The sequence below is a fragment of the Botrytis fragariae genome (assembly GCF_013461495.1).
Source record: "Botrytis fragariae strain BVB16 chromosome Unknown tig00000061, whole genome shotgun sequence".
In the NCBI taxonomy this organism is placed as follows: Eukaryota; Fungi; Ascomycota; class Leotiomycetes; order Helotiales; family Sclerotiniaceae; genus Botrytis; species Botrytis fragariae.
The window spans coordinates 506,254-522,628 of record NW_023500994.1 but is presented as its reverse complement, the minus strand read 5'-3'; the positions used below and the strand labels follow the sequence as shown (position 1 = coordinate 522,628).

General features: G+C 43.7%; 5 protein-coding genes across 5 annotated transcripts; 2 read left to right on the top strand and 3 right to left on the bottom strand.

Annotated features, from left to right (window-relative positions):
* Nucleotides 1-4,542: 4,542 nt before the first annotated feature.
* Bfra_008278 (putative phd transcription protein) lies at nucleotides 4,543-6,626 on the top strand (the record flags this gene model as incomplete). The annotated part of the gene is made up of 3 exons (XM_037338641.1): nucleotides 4,543-4,602; nucleotides 4,710-5,445; nucleotides 5,512-6,626. 3 exons carry the CDS (start codon nucleotides 4,543-4,545, stop codon nucleotides 6,624-6,626), a joined length of 1,911 nt encoding a protein of 636 aa, XP_037191947.1.
* Nucleotides 6,627-6,943: 317 nt separating this feature from the next.
* On the bottom strand, nucleotides 6,944-8,533 carry Bfra_008277 (putative trna-specific adenosine deaminase protein; the record flags this gene model as incomplete). The annotated part of the gene is made up of 2 exons (XM_037338640.1): nucleotides 6,944-8,045; nucleotides 8,370-8,533. The coding sequence occupies 2 exons, from the start codon at nucleotides 8,531-8,533 to the stop codon at nucleotides 6,944-6,946; spliced, it is 1,266 nt and encodes a 421-aa protein (XP_037191946.1).
* Nucleotides 8,534-9,120: 587 nt separating this feature from the next.
* Bfra_008276 (putative catechol dioxygenase protein) lies at nucleotides 9,121-10,223 on the top strand (the record flags this gene model as incomplete). The annotated part of the gene is made up of 3 exons (XM_037338639.1): nucleotides 9,121-9,357; nucleotides 9,419-9,900; nucleotides 9,953-10,223. The coding sequence occupies 3 exons, from the start codon at nucleotides 9,121-9,123 to the stop codon at nucleotides 10,221-10,223; spliced, it is 990 nt and encodes a 329-aa protein (XP_037191945.1).
* Nucleotides 10,224-10,885: 662 nt separating this feature from the next.
* Nucleotides 10,886-12,954, bottom strand: Bfra_008275 (putative c6 transcription protein; the record flags this gene model as incomplete). The annotated part of the gene is made up of 2 exons (XM_037338638.1): nucleotides 10,886-12,175; nucleotides 12,592-12,954. The coding sequence occupies 2 exons, from the start codon at nucleotides 12,952-12,954 to the stop codon at nucleotides 10,886-10,888; spliced, it is 1,653 nt and encodes a 550-aa protein (XP_037191944.1).
* A 1,015-nt stretch (nucleotides 12,955-13,969) lies between these two features.
* Nucleotides 13,970-15,494, bottom strand: Bfra_008274 (putative regulator of g protein; the record flags this gene model as incomplete). Its single annotated transcript, XM_037338637.1, has 3 exons — nucleotides 13,970-14,673; nucleotides 14,726-15,134; nucleotides 15,282-15,494. The coding sequence occupies 3 exons, from the start codon at nucleotides 15,492-15,494 to the stop codon at nucleotides 13,970-13,972; spliced, it is 1,326 nt and encodes a 441-aa protein (XP_037191943.1).
* Nucleotides 15,495-16,375: the final 881 nt, after the last annotated feature.

The window sequence follows — 16,375 nt, the reverse complement described above, 5'->3', positions numbered from 1 at the left end:
CTTCCCAAAGCAATTCGACGTGTTTGCAAGCATCGCGGGAGAAGAACGGAAACACTAATTTCACCACGTGGAATTTTTTAATGGGCGAGGGATAAGCTTCGGGGATTAGGTTTATTTTCTTCTTGGAATAATATGTCGATATTAATTGATGTTCAGGTACTACCGAATGGAGCATTAAGATGGATCTTATTCATTAACTATACGTAGTATAGACTTGTGCTTGCGGAAATTTGTTTATGGTATATTGGGGAGAATTAAGATACTAACTAGTATCTCGCTCTAGTGACGGCAACTACCTCTGTAAACATTTTTAACGTGAATCAAGTCACCGCTATTAGAACCCACCACACTACTGGTGTCTAACGGACGTTTACCTGTCGTTCTGGCAATATATGTTTCAGAACCCGCACAGAGGTCTAAGATCTGCCAGCACCTCTGGGCACTGACTCGTCAACAAGCGTCCTGCACGCAAAACGGTGAAGAATTATGAATCAATGGACATGGGAAAAAGAGGAGGACCCGGTATCCTGTCAATTTTCTAAACTCCGTAGATGCTCAACCCTGGTTTTTGCGGGTAAAATTAAGTTCGCAATCGATCTGGGTCCTGGCTCCATTTTTCATCCCATGCTCTCATCATGCACTGGCAATAATCCGGGATACCTCGTTGCTACGTATAATTTACATATGCTATCAAATGATAAATTTCAAAATTGTGCAAAGGCAAAAGATATCGGGTGAACCGTGGCCCATTAACAATCCGAAATACCTCAATTTCCCCGACACTTTAACTCACCCGAATACTTCCTCCAATAGCCCAAACAAAACCATAGCAATATATATCATACCGACCCCCACGCGCACCCTCGAATCCCGCCTAATACCCCAAGATTCCACTCCTTCGAATGTAACACTACATATGATAAACGAGCTTTCAAGTCGAGACATTATCCGTGAATCATCGTACGATGTTTTGACATGTCCCAGGTACTTAAATCTACCCAAGCTTCTTTTTCAGGACCTATCTCCCCCAGCCACATTATTCCCAAATGACGAGTGAAATGCCCCGGAGGATGTGCATTTGTCGAAGAAGATCACGGTAGCCTTTACCGAGATGAGATAATATGCTTTTCTGGGAAAAATGTCTCGGATGCCCTGGTTGGTGAATACGGTATGCTTAATTGAGGATATAATCATGTACTAGGAAAGAATCTCCGGGAGTTTTCTGGAAAATTGTTTTCTTGGGTTTTATGCTTGCCCAATAATTGGAGATGATGTGGGAATGAATGGATATTGAGATCGAATAGGAATTCTATGTAAATGTTGGCCAGGGGTATACGTCATATTCTGCAATTTTGTGAGTTTCAATGCTTCGTCTTCGAGAATCTTCCTCCTTTCTGAATCATTCTGATACCACGAAGCCATCCTTGTTGACATTTTTGTGATGAAGCAAAATACCTTGTCCATGGTGGCGGACAGCTCAGAAAGTCGGCTCACCGGGTGATTGCCATGTAAGTAAGATCTTGTTAGGCGATCTAGATGTGATGATTCCCTTCAATCTTGCTGTAAAACGGAGTAGTCAGATTTAATGTACAATTGATTCAATTCGACATTATTTAAATCGCCAGCATGATATTATACTGTCAAGAGGTATCAATAAGTCTTGTTCATAATCTTATCCCGCTACTAAGAGGAAAGATTTTGCCGAGGTTTGCCGCATGCTTTTTGTCATCGAGTAGTAATACGACAGAAAATCTTGGCTTTTCAGGCGATGGAAAGTATTTACGTCAACGAATCAAAATTTCATGATGGCAGGTGATACTAATTGATCTTAGATATAGGAGGCTTCGATAGGTTTGATTAAATCTGTTGCGAGCCAAAGCTGGCAATTTTTGAGCTTCGCTTCTCATGACCATGATAATCGACGCCGGTACCCCTAGCTTCATGTATGACATGTCTAGGATGTCTATATAATACATCAAAATCTATTGCTCGATTCACTAATTGAGGATTTGAAAGGTTGACAACGAGCAAGGTCCATTGCGGTTTTCTGACTTTGTGTACTTCATGAAGCTGTAAAATCCAAATTCGAACACAAGCCAGACGCTTAATCAATGAACTGATATTTGACGAGCTCTGTTCCAAGCTGCATGATTTTATTTAGTGGGTCAAAAATCCCAAAGGAGCAAATGACAGTCAATCTAGACCAAAGATAACGCGAGATGTGTTCAGCGTTGAGGATGACCACGATGACCTGCAATAGAACAAACGTGTTAAAGTGCAGCAATCGCTCAAAGGGGGAAACTACACAAGCATTATGCTGAGCATTATTCGAAACAACTGAGATAACGACTAGGGCCATAAGAGGGATGAATGATAGTAACCAGATAAGAAAGTAATTCGTTTGAGCTCGTCTGCTTCTGAGAAATAAAATATTCTGGAGAGTGCTCAGAGGGGCGATGATGTAGATTGAAACGGCGCAATCGATATTGCACTATATCAAGCTTTGTTGATTAAGTCATGAGTATGCAGGAGGAGAAAATGCGCGTCTCTGAGAATTCTAGATTCACGTTGTCGATCTTGATGGGCAGGGCAATCACAACGCTTGAGAATAAGAACCGTTAAAGGTATGCTGTAGAAGGTCAGCCTTTTTTTGAATCAGATATATGTAAGCGGTGCTGTGTGGAACTTGTAATTAAAGTGTCCCTCGATCTTCTTCCTCAATGCACGCATACTCCAGCTCCTTGATCAAGCGAAGAGACTCTTTCCCTTTCTAGATCTTCAAACCATCCTTCCCCTCTCGTCCCCAACATTCCTTTCATATTCATTTAGTGGCCCCTCTGTCTCCATTACGGATCGGCGTAAGTATTGGGATCTGCAGGCCACAAATCACGGCTTAAGTTTAAACCGTTTCCGGAGCATGCAGCTAATTTACACGTATGTCGATGCAGGTGGTCGTTTGATGTTGATAATGAAAAGTTACCAGTACCTACGTGTTTCGTACATATATTTCCGCCGGGTAAATAGACATGGTCTCAACAACCCAAGCAGGCTTCTTTTGGGCTGTCAATCACAATGTGGAGAGTGATGATTTAGTCGAAGAAAGGTTTACTAAATGACATGCTTGATGTGAATCTCCCTGAGCTCGTCTCTTCTACCCTTTGCATGTCCTTGTCAAGCCGACTCTCCCAAAATGTGCAAGATGAGCTGCCTAAGAGATATTATAATCGCATTTCTGTTGTGGAGACTGTAGCGACTGAATAGGCGTCTGCGAGTGAAGGTTAAAGTGGATGGCAGCGTGTCATCACTATTTTCATGATCTGTAGGAGGATAATCATGGTGGCGCATACATTTTGCGGTTCCCACATCTAGACCTACACGAGAAAAAGCATGAACAGTCACCGCCCGTCCACTTGCCAAGTATTAACTCTGCTATCCGCTCAAAATAATACTCAACTTCAATCGCTTAATTAATGAACATGTGCTGTCAAGTTACAACAATACTATGCATCAACAACTTCTCGAGCCTACATCCTGTGATACATGTCTCAACCAAACAACCAAAAATTGATCTATTTCGGGCTACTAGCAAGTTCATACCTCCAACGAACTGTTGTGGGTACTGATGTTTCTTAACTTTGATGCTTGAAAAGAACCTAGTGTAGTCCAATACAAGACAATATTGAACGAAGCGGAAAATTTTGCGACAGGACATTGACTCATTTTGAGACAGTAAAAATTCTCATATTTGGAACAATAGCTTTCCATAGACAGAACGATAGAAGTGAGTTTGGCTGGCTCTCGTGTTTGGATTTTTAACCACTATTTCGGCAGCGGGCTCCGAGTTCCAATTCTTAAGCAGGTAAAGATAATGGTCTATAGATATTGTTCGTATAAAAAAATGTCCAGGCATATGTATACTGAGAACAACTGGCAATGAGATTGATATTTTGTAACCAAGAAGCTGTCTGGTTAAGGGGCAGGTTCTGGCAATGAAGGCTATAGCTGAGAACTTTCTGTCAATGAGCCTTCGTCCCAGAATCCACCCACCCTCTCCTCGAAAAGAGGAAAGAGAAGCTGACAAGCATCTAGTGAAGCTTTCACTATGAGAGAATCTGTAATCTATCTGTCAGTTCAGAAACTCAAAGGTCAACGTGATAGAATTGATGCAATGGAATATCTGATCATGGCTTGCTCATTTGACCACTTTCCTTGTAGGGCTTAAATGGTATAATGTAGTACAACAGTTGGTCTTGGTCAGAGTCCTATAGGCTAATACATGATACTATGTATGTCACCGTCCAGTGCGATCGGAAAGGACATGATGTCTGGGCTCTGTTGCTGGACATCATACCACAGGAAAAGGCACCTAGATCCCATGTGATATCATAGACAAGGCTGATGAAGCCCCATGAAATTTGGTCCGAGCTTTGTCAGCCTTGAATCGCATTTTATCTCACCGATTGCTCCAATACTACTTCAATTATCAGTTTGAAGTCGAATTCATTAATCATAGACCAAAGAAGACATCAAAGAAAGACAATCATGGATTCAATGGATATTGATTCTCGTATCGAGACGCCTCAGGTTGTTGTTGAAGTCGAGGTAAGCCATTCTTTTCTTTGAACTCAAGCTCTCTTGGTAGAGCCTTGCGCGGTGTTGACCTTCAGATTTGCGCCAAATGTTCCTGCTTGAATTGACATATTTTATAGTTAATGGATACCGAAACTTCAAACAAGGTTCCAGTTGAGGAACTAGTCGAAGCCTCAAATGAAGCTTCAGTTGTTGAAGATTTGCTTGAAGAACAAACAGAGGAGCAAACAGAAGCCCAGACGGCTGCTCCAGACCCCCCCAAACCTAAACCTTCTGCTACCAAATCCAAAATATCAAACAACGCTCCTGGTTACAGATATAAATATCCTGAGGCGAAGCCGACACCTCCCGGTGTAGATGATGATAGATGGAATAAGATCTACGTTGCCGCAGATTCTCGATTTTACAACAGAGCCAAAAAGAATGCGTCTGAATCCAGAAAGATCAGACTGACCGGTGAAACTTATCAATTGGCACTCAGAATCTTAAAGGAAAGGGACGAGAAGGAAGCGGAGGCCGCGGCAGATTTGGCTGCTGGCATAGCACCTGCTCCTAAAAGAATGCCAAAGCCCAAGCCACCGCCCCGAATGCCAAAAGCTCCATCTACAAGCTCAAGAGATGGTACGCCAAGCTTCAATGATAGAATACCATTAAGTATCTCCGAACAGATCAAGAGTGAAGGCCGTGCTCGAAAGGCACTGCCATCCTCTAGTCAAGGATCTCCTGGGCCATCCGCTCCTAAGCATAGCAGTCCTGTACCATCACAGATAAAGTCGGAGAAGGGACCGATGCTAAAGAAGAAGAGCGCCGTCGCTCCTTTTAAGAAATTTCAACCCAAAGCAGCCAAGCCCGAAGGTACAGTTCCCACCAGCGCAAGTACAAACATGACACTTGAACATACTAATTAATACATTTGCACAGGCCCTACAGATGCTAGATCGCAACGTAATAGCGCCACTCCTGGGGGAAGAAGTGGCCCGTCCGATGATGATGGCAGCAACGATGGTGGTGAATACTGTATATGTCGCGGTCCTGATGATCACCGTATGATGATATTTTGTGATGGAGGTTGCCAGGACTGGTACCATTGCTCATGTATCGACGTTGATGTCGAGGACGCGAAAAATTTGCTCGATCGGTTCATTTGTCCAAACTGCAGCTCCGAAACCGAATTCACTACATGGAAGCGAATTTGCAGGTACCATAACGTTGATGGATGTCGGAAGGCTGCTCGTGTTATGGACGAGCCGCCTAGTAAGTATTGCAGCGACGAGCACGCAACTGCTTTTTGGGAATTTGTTGCCGCAAAGTTGCGCTCTAATAAAAAACGTACTATAGGTGGTGCATTGAATGAGGAAGAATTTGGAGCGTTGTTGACTTCATGTAAGACAGCAGCTGATTTCCATGCGCTTGGCTCAAGGCCTAAGTTGCCAATACCTGAAGGACACGACCCAAGTCAACCACTAGGTCTCAACTATCTGCTTCCCGAAGAAGAATCTACTATAAAAAAGATTAAGGCTGGACGTACAGTCATTGAAAAACGCATTGAAGGTTTCAAAATGGCCCAAAAACTTTTGATTATGATGAACCGACGTGCTAAGATCGCACAAGAACATCCAGATGTCGAGGTCAAGGAGATTTGTGGGTACGATAATCGACTCGCGCTCAATGAGTATGAGTTTGGTGCTTGGTGTGCAAGCGAAGAGGGCAAAGGTTATCTCGCTACTGGTATTCTTGGTCCTCGTACCGAGGAAACAAAGCATCTTGGTGAAACTACTCCATATCCTGGTCAGGTCATCCCGGATACGGGAGATATACCTGACGAACTAAAGAATCTGTGTATCAAGCCTCTCAAGAAATGCAAACACTATGGCTGGCGTGGTAACCATGCAGAGCAATACGCCTATTCAACAAAGACTTTGACGGAGGAACTTGCCAGGTTGAGTAAACAAGAGGCATCTATTATTGAGGACGCAGAAACAAGAGAAGCTACTAAGGATTACAATGCTGAGAATACGGTGGAGCAGCTTTTCTGAAACTTGAATTGCAATTGTTCCATTACTCTACTATGCTTCGGCTCGTGGCTTCTCTCCAGGCGCATGGGATGGATATCGTTATCAAGGAGTTTTAGCATATTTGCATTGAAGGGAGAAATAGGAGATATTAAAACACGTACTGGCTGGGCGTTCGAAGGCTTTGGACTTCAGGACATGATGGTATATATACCCAGGCGGAGTTCACGTACTACTTTGAATTAATTCAATACACTCAACATCAAGATGGTAAATATACATATCATGATGATAGTCATGTTGGTGATTTGATAGATTCAGTTGCAATATGTTCATAGTCTTTACTGTTTTGATATCCCAGCTCCAAACCCATCATCCCCCTCATTCCTCACCCATCCACCCAAACACTCCCTTACTTCTTCCTTCGCCCTCCTCCTCTCTCTCAATATATCACTCTCCTTCAAATTCTTATATTCATCCACCTCCAAGCCCCTGCTAATCCCCTCCACAATCTCCTTCCCGCCAATCTGCATTGCCGTAATTGCGCCCAAAACTTCAAGTCCCAATTTCCAACCTCTTCTTCTACAAACCCTACTAGCACCTTTCACATCAAACTGTTTTCTTCCCTGCAAGGCCCCATTTACAAGCGTTTCCCCGCCTGTTTTCCCATCGCCACGCACCCAAGAGGTGGATATATTGCTACTTACATATTCTGTTTTCGCATTGTGAGTTTCTGATCGTCGAGAATATATGAATTCTTTCCCTGTGGTTTTGACGCCTAGTTCGTGAAACCCATATCCACTCTCTCTTATTCCTTGTTCTTTGTTTCGTAAAGTGGATAAACGAGTCTGGAAACAGCGCACGAAGCCTGTTTCGTTATATTGCGTTTCTGGGAGGATGAGAGAATGTAGATACATGTTTTGAGGAGAAATAAAGAGGGAGGTGAGAGAGGAGAGAATAGATGTGTATTGAGATGTAGCTAGTTTATCGGAACAAGATTTCGAGAGGGTGGGAGGTGCGTCTGGACGCGATGGTTTGCGTCGTACGCGTCCGAGAAGCTGGAAGTTGGCTCGGCCTGGAAGTTCGGGTTTGTTGTCTGAGGATGAAGTACTGGTAGGTGGTAAATCCCACGGCGTTGGATCGTCTTGAGATGCCATTGTGAGTTCCATGCTTGCATCGCCGCAGGGCGCTTCGGAACAATACATGTAGAGTTTGATGTGGGATTTTAGTTCGAAGGGTTGGAATGAATCATGGGTGATAGTTTCGGGAGAGCGTTGTTGAAGGTATTGGGAGGGGATGGAGGGGGTAGAAAGGATAGCGAGAATTTCTTGCAGTAAGAAGTGATTGAGGGTGCGGAGACAGAGAATTTCGGCGTGCCAATCGTGGAGCACATTACCCTGTGCTTGGGAAAGTTTGGATTGCGGAAGACATTTCATGCCGGTTCTGAAATGGGGTGGTGTTAGGAATGAAAGTAATGGAAAAAAGTGATGTGATGATACTCTATACAGTGGAAGATGAAGCTGTTGGTTGAATCAAAACGTGACTTCACGTCTCGTAAGCCTCTCATTGCCCTCATCTTTATGCATAAATGATTGAGGAAAATGTTCCATGACATGTTTCATTGAAAACTCACGCAAGAGCCAGACAAGTCAATCCATCCTCACCTACCTCGAATCAGCCTTACCGTACCAATATAACATCATATTGATCAGAAATCTCTAATCAACAGATTTCGAAACAACATAAGAACCTTCCTCAAAAGTTCACCTACCAGAAGCGACAATCCCACTCAAAGGTACCCATTCCCTAACCCCTTCTCCCCTGTTCAAAGGTTTTCTCTTCGTGGGCAATCCATCAAATTGATTTAATACCACGTTTGCAATTTCGTCGCCTGATGGTTCGTTTCTCTCAATCATATCTGTTTTCGACATTTGATATCATCTATCATCCTCTATATCATGCAGATCAATATAATTATCGTCGGGAAAAGATACGACAGTAAGGGTTCAGATTACTTGCAGTAATTTTCGCGTGGGGTAGAAGTCATGAAAAAGAAGAGTTTTGGTTGGTTGAAATCGAATTTCTATGTAGCTCCCCGCAACACTAGGGATCTGAGCACGGTATGTGGTGGGGATCCGAAAGATCTAAGGAAGGGAGGGGATGTGTCCGATTATGATTGCCGCGTTTGAGGGGTGCGTGTGACGGAAAGGGACGCGAGTGCTAGCTAGTGTTTGTTTGTAATTACTTATCAAGGATTTGTTAACCTTTATTTTGAGCTTATGATTGCTTTTGTTGAGAGATGTTGTGTATATAAAAAGGAGATAGAATTTCTACAATATTCGAGTAGTTTCAATATCATTACTTCATTTTATATAGGAAACACGATTTACAACTTGAAGCTCATCAACCCCACACCCAAAGCTTCAGTCCCTCTCTGTTCGAGATACTTCATTCCACTCCCATACAAGTATCATCACGGCATCATTACACCACATAAACATCTAATATCTCTCTCATCATGGATCCTTCACAAATAAACATTCCCCCTATGAAAGATCTTACCATCGACAACATCACCGAAAACACCGTCCGGATAAATTCTCAAGGAAGCGATGAACGTCTCACATATGTTATGGAAAGACTTGTTACGCATCTCCATGATTTTGCCCGTGAAACACGTTTGAGTACTAAAGAATGGATGGCTGCGTTGAATTTCTTGGTGAGGGTTGGTCAAATATCTAGTGATGTTAGACATGTATGTATATCATTCTCATCCCACAATTCAGTTGGGAGGATACAATTAATGAAGCAAGTAGGAATTTATCCTTCTATCAGATATCCTCGGACTATCTCTCCTAGTCGACGCAATCGACCATCCCAAACCCGCCTCTTCAACCGAAGGAAGCGTCCTCGGTCCCTTCCACACCCACGATGCCGAAGTAATGGCATCGGGCGACAAAATTTGTTCCGATCCCCAAGGCGACCCCTGCATCGTTCTCTGCACTATCAAAGACGTATCCGGGACACCTATCTCAGATGTCAAAATCGACATCTGGGAGACAGATTCCACAGGTCACTATGATGTCCAGCACGACATCCGAGACGGACCCGATGGAAGATGCGTGATGAAAAGTGATTCCAATGGAGAATTCTGGTTCAAGGCCATCGTGCCTGTTCCCTATGCCATTCCGCATGATGGACCCGTAGGCCAACTTTTGAAATTGTTGAAGAGACATCCGTGGAGACCGGCCCATATGCATTTTATGTTTGAGAAGCCAGGTTGGGATCATCTTATTACGTTCGTTTTCCCACACTAAGGACTTACCTCCCTACTAACAAGAAGAAAATAGCGCACTATATCTCCGAGGCGATCCATACGAATCATCAGATGCAGTATTCGGAGTAAAACAATCACTGATCGTAGATTTCGAACCCGCAACCGCTGAGATCGCGAAGAAGTATTCAGTTCCCGAAGGATCAAAAGTCTTGAAACATGATTTTGTTTTAGTGAGCGAAAAAGAGACGGAAGAGTTGAGAGATAGGAATGCCTTGAAGGCTTTGAAGGACTTGGGCATGAAAGTAAAGTTGTTGGATCATTTACCCGTGCCGGATCTGGATTGATTTATTTTTAAGGGGGGTTACGGCTAAGATTTGCGATGAGAATCATGAGGGAACGAAATGAATACCACTTTTTTTTCAAGGAGCTCCAGATCGTTCTTGTTGAAGCAAGATATGAACTTGCCATTCTGATATGTCTGAACCTGGCCGCGATCGCTTTCTGCTTGCTTACTGACATGATTGCCATGGACTGGCACATCAACTCGAAGAGACGCGAAAGGCTACATGAAGTTTACATCGCCGTCAAAATGATAATAGCCACAAAGCTTTATTTGACATCACCAAGCAGACAATAATATAAGAAACGAGAATTTCCTACAGTACTTGAGATATTTTGATATGAGATATTCTCAACATGCATGATGATACAACCACATTATACGTTAATCATACTGGACTGAATTGTTATGTACGTGTGCATATAGCCAAGATTTTACTAGCTTTTATAGGGCATAATACCCAAAACGAGTCTTAAGAGATACATGCTAAAATTACAGATACCAATAAATGTCCCTCCCTACCGTTACCCATATAAATATATGTACTGTGTGCGCTCCACACTTTTACGCCAAAAACACTGACCCCTCCCTAATATACTATAAACATCCGAACACCGCACGCTTCTCAGAGCTCCTCTTCAATACAATTCAATCATTTTCAGCCCACTACTCTAAACCCGCAACTCTCCTCGGCCAACTCATCAACCCCTCCCAGCCGCCCGGTAAAATTCCACTAATCCCACCAATCTCCCTCCTTACCATCGCTCCCATCCACCAAAAAGTTTTTCCCAAGTTCAAATCCTCCCCATTCTTCATCTGCAATGTGATACTATCACTCGGGCCCCCACCCTCTACCAAACATGTTGCCATCGCAAAGTAGTATGCGAAAATTACCAGTGCACGCGGTTGTCTCTCCTCTACCAAATCTATAAAAAGTTTCGGGACTTGCAGCCCGAAGGCTGTGAAGCGGCGAGCGGTCGCCATGGGATGTTCGTGCTGCATGATGTTGAGGTGGATGGAGGAGAGGTAGGAGAGGGTTTGCAAGTAGGCTGTTAGATGCGTAGGAGGAATTGAGGGATCATATCCCCCGTTTTCAGAGTAATTTTGAGGAGAGATAGAGATATGAGGGGAGGGATAGGTGAGGATTGCGTTGAAGAGAGGGTGGATTTCGGGGCGGTTGAGTCGTTCTTCTGGTTTGGTGAGCGCGGGCTTGGTGCGAAGGAGTGCCATTGCTTTGGCGTTTGGGTCATGTCTTATTAGACCTAGTGCAACGGCAAATACAGAGGCGGTCCCTCGAGCCATCTGTAACCAATGCGTAGGTAGTGTGTATGGTTTCATGCAACGAACTTGTAAACTGGAAAATGCGTCGTTAAGAATTAAAATCGAGGCAAACATTACTGCATCGGCAGTGCTGGGATTCAAGCTCGCGACTCCTTTTTGATGATGTCGTAGTGCTAAGGAAAGGTAGTGTTGGCGTGCTCGTTGTATCTCCATATCGCTTGGTGAGAGCACGTGAAGATGTAGAGAGGCGATGGCAAACATGGCGTAGAGAAGGTTGGGAGATGCGAAAGCGAGTTTTGGGACCACCACAGACCATAGATTCAATGTTTCAGGGTTATGACAACTGGGGAATGTGGGCGACGTGTGAATTATGTAAGTTTGAAGTAATCGTAACTCAAGCATTCGACGAGCACTAGACTCAGGAAGGTCATCGCTGAAAGCTTGGCTTGGGGCTGGTGGTATTGAAAGGTCTACTTGAGGTGAAACTGATGCGCTACTGAGGTCTTCAGCTAGAGCATGTATGCTGATGTGTTCCGGTGTAGAAGGATTACTGGAGTTAGATTTGATGGTCTGGGGTGATGATGCCGCTGGGGGTAGTGGCGGTGGTGGTTTTGTGTAGACGCATCCTAACCTATGCCTTATACAATTATTACAGATAGGCCTGGTTTCATCGCACTGCATTCTGATTAGCGAGGACTCGCAATGGCAAAGCATTTGCAATGAATGACTCGGATGCGGAGATCTAGTGAACACGCTTGTGTACCGAGATCGCCATGAACAAAAGTAGACTTCCAGTTACGTACATGCAAAGGTAACCCCATGATGGAAGAAAGATCAAAGGAAAGTTTCTGAGCAGAGAACTATCTCTGTATCTTATTGTATAACGAAACATTAAATTGCAATATGACAATTAATATCAAAACGTTAAAAACATTGAATCGTCCGTCGTACATATGTCGAGTCAAGTAGTACTCAGGTACAAGCGAACATCAGATTACAATATCTTGGCACAGGGACCAACATCAATATTCAATCGCATGAAAAGTTAATCGACAAAAAAGATAAACATACTTTGACACGTCTTGCCTTACATCTTTGACACCCGTTCCTCGATTTCTTATGATACAATCTTGGAGCTTTAACTTTCTTCTGTCCCTGCTTCTGATCATCATCCCCCCCTCCACATCTGGATGATTCGCATCAGGACTCAAACTATCCTGGGAATTCCGGAACGATTGCGAGGAAGACAGTTCCTGATTCGAAATTCGTACATCCGGCCCTGATGCTCTAAAACCGGCATTATCATTGCCATTCACGAAATGCGAATCCGACGCAAAAGAAATTGATCTCGAGTCGATTCTAGACCTCGCGGTATGAGAGATCGATGCATCAAAATTTCCACTTCGACTATGTCCAGAACGTCGATCTAAACGAACATGCAGATCCGTGTCCATGCTTCCCAGACCAGGCCGTGCCGCGTCTGTTCTGACTGTAAGATAACAGCCCTAAAGCGAACCGTGGCCCACAGTCCACGTGTCGAATCTGACGTCTGTTTCCAGGTGCGTCAAAGACCCGTTAGATCTACACCTTATTTTCCGACTGACAGGTCACGCTATGTTCTCTTATGAAGTATGGCTGCGGAAGGCGCTGTGCAGACGAGCGGAAATCAGCGGGAAAGAGGGTCCGGGAATTGCGGAAATTCGAATTGGCTGGTAAGTGCATGTAATCTCCTCTTGTGAATGAGAAATTGGGTTCATTTGATGGGGTAAAGAGGAGATGTCGTCGGGTTCGGTATCGTATGTTCAAGGGTGGGTAGGAGGATTTTTGGGTGATCTAATGCTGCTTTTGAGAATTATGGTTGTTTCGGGTAGCTTACTTAATGTTGCGGGCTGAAAATGATAGTTAAAGTTTAAGGCGGCGAAAGTGGGATGCGTTTATCCGGGAGCGAAAAATAACCCTATTGGTATTTGTAGAGCGACATCATTTGCAAGATGAAAATATATGTTTGCTGCTGCAAAATCCCGAAAAACTACTTGATCTCCCAATCATCTTTGCAAAAATTCGATTGATTTTCAAGGGCTGGAAGGCCATAAGCAAGCGGATTTTGAATGCTATAGTCGAAATTGAACACTGGATGATATTCATCTGAAGTCTTAGGATCACCACATACATCTCAGTCCACTTTCAGTGATGAAGAATGGATATTCGCAGTAGATATTAGGATAATGTGCAGAAACACTCGCATGAAAAGTAAAGTTCCTATTCTACCTTGTCCCGTAAATATTTATTAAAGTGCAGTTATCAAATAGCTCTGATCCTTATCTCACCCAAATACAAATTAACAAAACCGGTAGCTCCAGCAAATTTCAAACAACGCCAAGGTCACCATCTTATCATCCCAGTTTCATAGATTCATCTCAGTGTACTGCTATTCTTTATTGTACATCATTCCTCTGCTCTCTATCCCGCTCAGAAAAGGCCACCTTCTGGAACAGCCAAGAAGATGACCGTCAAAACGACAGCCACACCGGCACCGATAAGCAAAGATTGCAGGAAAATTATATCTTGTATCTGTCTCAATGCCGGCTCCTGTACCCAAACCTCTCGATCAAAGATTTTTCTAATAACAAATCTCTTCTCGTATTTCTTGACCCATGGATACTCTTCGCCCTTGCCGCTACACGATGCATCGTCCAGATACATGGCAGAGTCCTCAGACTCCCATAACTCCCAAGGTCGAAGATGGCGATGATGAAGACCATGGAGTACAACACACATCCCTCTGAATGCTGCATACAGTGTAGAAATGCCCAGGACCCAGAATAATGCCGAAAATGCACGCCATCCTCGGGACATATTACTGAGGGTGGTAAGAGTTGCGTACAGGAAGCCTAAAATAATAAGAGCGGCACCGAGGCCCTTAGCAAACACTTGGCGTGGTTTGTTTCCATTGCAAATACTCCAACGGATAAAATTGGGGTGTGCCTGGTGTCTCAAGCTAGATTCAACGGTTTCGACAATGGGTTGGAAGGCAGACGGATGAGTTGTGGTTGAAAGACGCTCAAGAAGAGTAGTTCTTTGACGTGAGGATAGATTGAGTTGACGAGAGCCATCATCTGCGATATATATAGCGATTATTCGATCAATCTCATCACGATAGCGTAGATTGATATCTAATAATAGAGTAAGCTTCAATTTGCGGAAGAGATGATTTCATCAAATTACCTGGAATTTGAATACCAGCACGACTGAAAGTTTGCTGGGCAATCGAGCGGTATGAATCTTGTGCTGCTGGTCGAACTTCCATTAAGGATCCTCCTTCTTTGTCAAAACCTGTCTCCCAAGGAGCCATAACTTGTGGCGGAGAATTTATCGTGGTTTTGATTATACGAGTAGCCATTTGCCGCTTATCGTCCGCAACATCAAAGCCAACTGCTGAATCATTTTGATATTCAGATGAACCAGAAGCCTGACGTTCTGAAGAGGCTGTTGCAGGTGGAGTCGAGAAGGGATTGGATGGATTCGATTTCTCGAAACGAGATGTGTAATCTCGAAACCAGAGGAAGAATTGAAGATTCTCTGGAGCATGCTCAATGAACTCGAGATAGTTCATGAATTCTCTCACGGTCATGGGCTAAAGATGAGTGGTCAGCAGTGTGATGAGGCATGGAGTGTGAGTGATATAGGCACTGTAATCACTCATGACCGGAAGAAGTACAGTCGGTCCAGTAAATGGTCAAAACAGAATTGCCCATGGAAATATAACAGAGCTTGGTCTTACAGGGCATGTTCCACCATTGATAATTTTGTCAAATGTAAGAGCATCCGGAATGCCTTGAGAGAATTTGCTCGAACTTTTCGAGTGCGTCCGAGATAGATCCATACTGGAGTCTCTTGAAGATTTTTCTGAGCTTGAGTATGAGTTTTTGTATTCAGGACGATGATAGTTGACGTTTGAGAAAACCTCCCCTAGGTAAGGTATGAGGCCCGACATGATTGCAAGTTATGAGTACCAAGAAGTACCCAACTTATATGGTTGAAGAGGTGAAACAAGTAATTAATGATTCGTTAAAAGGATATAAAACGCTAATGATTAAGGGAAAGATCGTGAGAATCAAGGGTAAGAAAGATGTTGATATGAAGATAGAAGGTGTCCAAAGCTTAAAAGGAAGGTACAATGGTGACTGAACTCAATCTATGTATCAGAATGACTGAGCAACTACACATCAATGTGGGTGAATTGAAGGGGGTTAAAATCAGTGGAAGAAAGAAAAAGAGAGACAGTCCGGTATCTTGATATGTATATCCTGCTTCTGGGATTTCCTTATATAGAGTACATGAGTAGCAGATGTCCACTTAGGCCATTACCCTTTCGCAAGTGTACACATGTGAAGGTCGGTTGTCGCTTCAGGCTCGAGTTCCAAACCGCAAGCATTATCCTTCTTACTCTGAGAACCGTTTGTAAGATTGAATACATGGAAGCTAACTTTCGAGTATATTGTTAGATTATTGACAGCCCGTGGTAAGGATAGATGTCAATGTAGGATGTGCGGAAAGCCTAGCTTCTCTTGCCTCGATTAGAGCTCCACAAATTGCCTGATTAGGCTTTACTTGCAAGTTTCAACAACAAATATGTGGGCGGGGCTCCCGTTATACGACTCTCTGCTCTAACGATTGGCCAATGACCAGTAGGAATCGCTCCTCGTCTATAATACGACCTTGACTAGATGTACGATCGAGGCTCACCTTGGTACTCCACCCCCGACGCGATCATCTACAAGGCACGTGGCACTAGGGCGTAGATCCGAATTTGACGGGTTTTTCCTTCCAATGAATTTTGTATCCCTGTTAAAGGATAGAAACTTGCAATCTTCG